The sequence below is a fragment of the Chelon labrosus genome (genome assembly GCF_963514085.1).
Source record: "Chelon labrosus genome assembly, chromosome: 22".
Taxonomy (NCBI): domain Eukaryota; kingdom Metazoa; phylum Chordata; class Actinopteri; order Mugiliformes; family Mugilidae; genus Chelon; species Chelon labrosus.
In genome coordinates this window covers 8250664-8256824 of record NC_140355.1, presented here as the reverse complement: position 1 = coordinate 8256824, position 6161 = coordinate 8250664, and the positions used below count along the sequence as shown (strand labels likewise).

The following is a 6161-nucleotide window of genomic DNA, read 5'->3' as shown; positions in this document are numbered from 1 at the left end:
TTATCATTGCGGCAAGCAAATCTGTACCCTTGAAAAGATGAGGCTTAGAAGGAAGATATGAGAGGGACAAAAGGAGGCAGTAAGCAGAAAAGGAATGAAAAAAATAAAATAAAATAAAACAGAAAATGGCAGAGGCAAGGTTGAGAAGAAGGAGTTTGCACATCTCTTCAGTGACAAGCTAGAGAAAGTCTCAAAACAGATTTGGTTTAAGGTCCCTGGTTCATCCTTATCCAGTGGCTCTCGTCTGATCAAATCTCACGTTCCAGAAGACAGAGAGTGTCCTACTTGGAGGTACAGAGCAGGATCTGATCCCTGGAGAACATGACAGGCCAGCGTTCAGGGCAGCTCCTGAGCCTAAAGGAGGATCCTTCTACTCTGTGAGGGGTAAACTCCAGAACTCAGGCAAGGATCCTTTTCCAGGACCCAGAGGACATGTTGGAAACTAGTCCTATGTCTAACCAGGTTTCTCTGGACAAAACAGAGGAGACGAGGTTCAGAACTCTGGGAGTGTGTTTGTGTGTTGGTTAGTCTGCTGGTGGGACTGGGCATACTGAGCAAACTGGTTAGACTGGTGCGTAGTGGGCTGACTGGGTGCAGTCTGTTTTGCTTGCTGGTTTTCTGATTGGTACTGTTCTAGCTCTCTCTTCCTTCTCATGGCTGACTGCAGCTGCTGCTTGATTGCAAGGATTTGACCCTCCAGTTCCGACAGTTCCTGAACCAACGGGTTCCGTCCGACGCCCAGGCCCGGACCGCAGTCGCCCACTCCCAAACCCCGACACTGTGTTAAGGCCTGCCCGGAAACCCCTTGCCCTGGCCCCACTCCTTGGCTCAAGGCCTTCGCTAACAAGTCAGAACGACCATTGGACGTGGTCACTATGGGCGGGTGTTTCTCCAGCAGGGGAAAAGAATGGGGATGAGGGAGAGGGGATGGGGGAGGTGGAGGTGGAAAATCCTGGGAGGATGGGCGTTCCAGGTCATTTTGCATTTCTTGTGGAAGGACCCTTCGCCTGTTGCTGTGGGAGGATTCTGTAGGATTCCAAGAGGCTGACTGGTTGTTTCCCTCGTTGCACCTAGAGATAAGACAGATAGAAATGTAAGACAGACATTCTGAATGCTATGATAGGAGAACTGAGTATCATCTGAATACCTTTTTTGGTCTGAGTCCTACATAAAACCAGTTCTCAGACGGTATATTTGTCCCCCGATTATTGTGCAGACACACAGATGAAGTAATAACTGTAATAGGAGTCGTTGCTTTATATACAATTCAATAAAGCCTTCGTAATAAATGGCAATTTTCACACAAATGGACTTTGAACAAGACAGCAAAGTGATGAACAGTTTCCTTAAACTCCTGTATGGGTAAGTGCTGGACATTATCACTGAGAGGATTACGTTGGGATGATTAGAGGAATACTAATGTGAATGCCTAAAGATAAATAGTGTTCTCCTCAAATATCCCTGTATATATGTGTGTGTGATATATACACATTTTCTTGTGTCCCTGAGTTTATTCTTCTGATATTTATTGTGTCATAATTTTTATTGGACTGGCTGTAGGGATTCGCGGCCGCAAGGTTCACATCGTAAATACCACAGCGTGGAAATATCACAAGAACCCTTTGGAAGGATTGCCATGAAATTTTGCACAGACGGAAATGCTCCCGAAAGATAAAGCCTACTGACTTTCGTATTCCCTTCATCTTTACTCTAACAAGAGACACTCCTCTTGTACTAGGGACAGTTATAAAAACTTGAGCAATCTCTTCACTCTCAACCAAGTTACATCATCAAGTCAATATTTTATTTGTCCTATGCTGTGCCAAAATACCTAGGAAAATGCTAACTGAATCTCAGTAGTCCTCTGGGCTAAGTAGGAAATTCATATTACTAATGCACTAACAACATATTCACACTTAGTTGGCAAGCAAACATGATGATTATTTTAAGTCACGCATGTGGCATATATAACCTCATAGAGCTGTTAGCCATAGGCATTATTATTATGGCATTATGGACCAAGCCCTTTCATTTCAATGTCTTGGTCTCCAGAGTAATTTTGAGTATTTTTATGTCAAGAAAGTGGTACTTCAACGTCTGAATACATGGCCTAATGTCATATCATGAGCCTGTTTTTATTTAGAGCCTGGCATGGTGTTGAGGATTGTGATGCCACAGTAACAGCAGCTCCTCGCCATGAATTAATCAACAGAGGCCCTGGATTAATTTTTAACCAGGTCATGTCATTGTTGATATAACGCAAATAACGAGGATATTAATTTAGTTTTTAATGAACAGGCCTGCACCGCATGCAGGTTTTTCGAGACCTGGACTGTCAGAGCCCACTGTAGAAATCAAATTCACATCTAATTAATTAATTTCCTCTGACCAGAAATGATCCCAACAAACCATCAAACCTGTCATATGGCTTAAACATGTATGATCTGCTTTCCCTTTCCCTCCCTGTCTCTTTTTTTCTCCGGAGAGAGTTGCAGAGCAGAGTGATCCTCAATCAGTGTCTATTTAATAGCGTTTCGCCCTTTCTAACTACTTTTTTCTTAATAATCATGATTCACATGATGTGGATACAAACCATAGAGGAAAAATATCAATTCAAAGCAATTTCAATGGAGCTCTGAAGCCTTGAAAAGAATCACGGGGCTGTGGTTCTCCTTGGTGACATATCAATTTCTTAGATTGCGCAGACCATAGAAAAACTATATAAACCCTCAGGATCTGTGCCCCTTGTGCAACTTGTCTCCCTTTTTATTTAGCGTCCGCATATGATGGGAGGAAAGTGGCATCTGCCATACAGGAATGGAAGTTACTGTACATGAGGCTGCCGTCATCTTGGGTTTGGAGAAAATACCAGTGAGTGTCCTCGCTTATATGCTTCACCAACCATGGAAAGGTGTAGACCTTGTCCAGATAATTGAGTATGAGTATTTAGCTATCACTGCAGCATTTAGTGTGGTTAGTAGATTATCAGCTTCATAGGAATTTTGTAGTCCACATTTGTTTTAGAAATGTTCTTTCGGAGAGCGGTGTCTTTGATTTTGTCATTTTTATGCTGAAATGTTGAAAATTCTGAAAAACTTTTCAGCAGCACTAATAGTCTGTACTGCAGATTCATCTATCAGCCACAACATTAAAACCACTCGCAGGAGAAGTAAATAACATTGACCATGAACCTGGCATTCATGTAAATGTTATGTAGACATGTACCACCCACCTAGACCAGACCAGGCACCCCCACCCCATAGCAATGACACTCCCCATAGCAATGGCAGCAGCCATCCCCAGCAGGATGCAGCCTGACACAGGCACACACACAAAAACGGTTTAGGAACAACTCAAAAAACATGAAAAACTGCACAAGGTGTTGACCTGGCCTCCAAATTCACTAGATCTCAAACTGATCAAGCATCTATGGGATGATTCACAGAGGCCCCTCTCCTTAACCCATAGGACCCCCACTAACAACATTCTGTTGCCAGACACCACAGGACACCCTCAGAAGGCCCATGTCCATTCTCTGACAGGTCACAACTGTTTTGAGGGTACAAGGACACCTACACAATATTAGGAAGGTGGTCATAATGTTATGCCTGATCGGTATACATATATATTTGAACAAACATATTTATGGATACATCTTTCCGCATTGTTTACATATCTCTCTCTGATTGTTTTAATTTTCAGCAACAGGGAGAAAAGTGCATAGAGCACAGATACAGTACTGTCTCCCTGTCAACTCTAATGTTTCCTGTAGTTATCCATAGGACAGGTCTGCCTTGCCAGAGACGTATCAAAGAATATAATTTGTTTTCTTTCCTCAAACTTTTTGAAAATATTGGATCAGATCTGCAGGCCGAAAAATAACCACGATTGCATTGAAGGCGAAAAGAAGAGCGATTCACATCATATGAAGTGAAGCCTAACTCAAGAGCTCTCAAAATCAAAGGTGTTTTCACTGGTGATGAAAAAAAAAGTGACAAGAAGAATCTAACGAGATACTCCTGACATCAAACGAGATCTTAAGCAGAAAGATGACACATCTGAATATAAGGACATAAAAAGAGTTTCATAAAAGGATTCGAGCACCTTTTGAAGGGAGGGCACCTGCGCCCATGCCGCGGCTCCGGTGAAAGATTTTGAAGTGTGGTTAACGCTACCAGATCTCTCCAGCTTTGAGTCAGGCACTGGCGTCTTAGCGTATTTACAAGTTGTGCCCATAAGCGCTTGCTCTGATTGGCACAACCGCTACATTACAGGAGCAAGCTGATCTCAGGTAGGTCTATGGTAGGTGTGGTACAACATGTAAATTGTAAAAGAATTGAAATTTGAAGCTTTTATTCTGTCAGAAATCACTATTGCATAAGTCAGGCTTTTTGAGGGGGATGAAAAATGAAATATGTGTAAATAAATAAATGCAGAAAGAAAGAAAATGAAATAAAAATGAATAGCTTAATTTAATTAGTCAAATTTAACTACACTAGGCATTCTACTTGGCACTTGTTTCATTTATTAATTAATACTAATGCTATTTTTTTAATGACAACCAAAAACTTTTTTTTTTTTTTTTACCATATGCTTTTATGCTTTCATCTTGGCTGCTCCTGACTTCACATGTTATCTTTCTTTTCATCCCTTTTTCCTTTCATGACGAATTCCCTTTTCTTCTTTATTCATTCTCTTCCAAAGCACTTTGTGGCTGCTCTCAAAAGTGTCATGCAAATGAAGAGGATTGTTTTCATGAGTACTCAAGCCATCCACATAAAAAGACGCACTCATCTGTCGTTTTTTCGAGGCAGCCTCGAAGCAAACTGTGTTGATTGAGATGTTATTTTAGGAGGTGTTAGCTGTCATGACAAAGAAGAAAGATGATTTACATCTGTTTACATCACTCCTCTGAATATATAACCCTAACTTTTTGTTGCTGTTGTTGTCTGGTAGAGATTATGATGCCCTGCTTATGATATTTACCCACGTGGAAAATATGATACAGGTCAGAAAAAGAAATAATCTTGCCAAATGCGTCGAGCAGATAAATTCTTAAATACAAATTCAATAGCATCGGAAAGTTATTCACTACAAATCTGCATGATTTTGCAAGGTCAGGTTATTTTTTCACTTTAAAATATCTGTCCTGCTTCAGCAAGGTATTGCGTGTATCGCGATGTGTGACGGATTATGTGAACCGGGGAGCACAGACGTCCAAAATCTCATTACTGCGTTCCTCCCACCGATATCAGCGGGTTTCTAAAAACAAACAGGGCTCCAGGAGTTTATACCCACAAATGCAAGTCAGCCTGTTTTTCCTCTTCTTCATTTACACAGAGATAATTTAGTTTTCACAAGCGCCGTGGGTTAGCTACCCTGCTCCTTTTCTTCAGGGAAACCGCATCCCACCTCACTCTGCCAATTACAGCTGTCAGATTCCTCTATTATAATTTCCAGAGATATCTGACCCCTCCTCCCCCCATGTCCCACCTCCCCTCCCCCTCTCCAATTTGCAGGGTCACTAGATTCCTCCCATTTAGATATGCCCAATCCTTCATTTACATTTTAATAAATATTGATTTCCTCCACATGCCGTGATTTTGCGCATGTCCTTGCAACCTGGTGTACATCCAAATTTGCTAGACACACCGAACACAGAACTGAACACTGCTAAAACTCTGTACTCTGTAACTCCAGTTACCGTTCCACGCCATATCAAAGAAGTGCAGCTCGCGAGGCGGGAAAAAAGCTTTCACGTTCACCTGCAGCAGTTCTTTAAGCGACGGCCTTTAAACAGAATTAGCAATATTTCACCAATAACCGCCATTCCCCAGCCATCTGTCAGTGCAGATGCTGCTATCAGCAGTCACAACATTACATGAGCTCAGCATGTAGCGCAGTCGGGAGCGAGGCTGTGCTTCAGTAAGCGAGGCACAAGTTGCGCCCTGATCAAGTGGACTTGAAGAAGGAAAGTGAACCCCGCCAGATCAGCGAATAATCTCTTGATCTCTTTTTAATTCAAAATGTGAGTCTACTTCTGTCAGGCGTATGGTGATGGTGTACTAGTGTTTCAATTATGCAGCCTGACTGACATAGGGAGACACAACCCCTGCCCAAACACTCCACGGACAGAAAAATATTTAAACTCAAGTACAAAA

General features: G+C 42.1%; 1 protein-coding gene across 1 annotated transcript in view; it reads right to left on the bottom strand.

The window, feature by feature from the left end:
- Window positions 1–493: 493 nt before the first annotated feature.
- The window catches only part of grin3a (glutamate receptor, ionotropic, N-methyl-D-aspartate 3A), a gene marked incomplete at both ends in the record, with an annotated part of 47694 nt that continues 42026 nt past the window's right edge, over window positions 494–6161 (bottom strand). Inside the window, one exon of the mRNA XM_084571851.1 lies at window positions 494–1070. Within this exon, the coding sequence (XP_084427977.1) occupies window positions 494–1070 (577 nt within the window). The remainder of the gene's footprint in view (window positions 1071–6161) is intronic.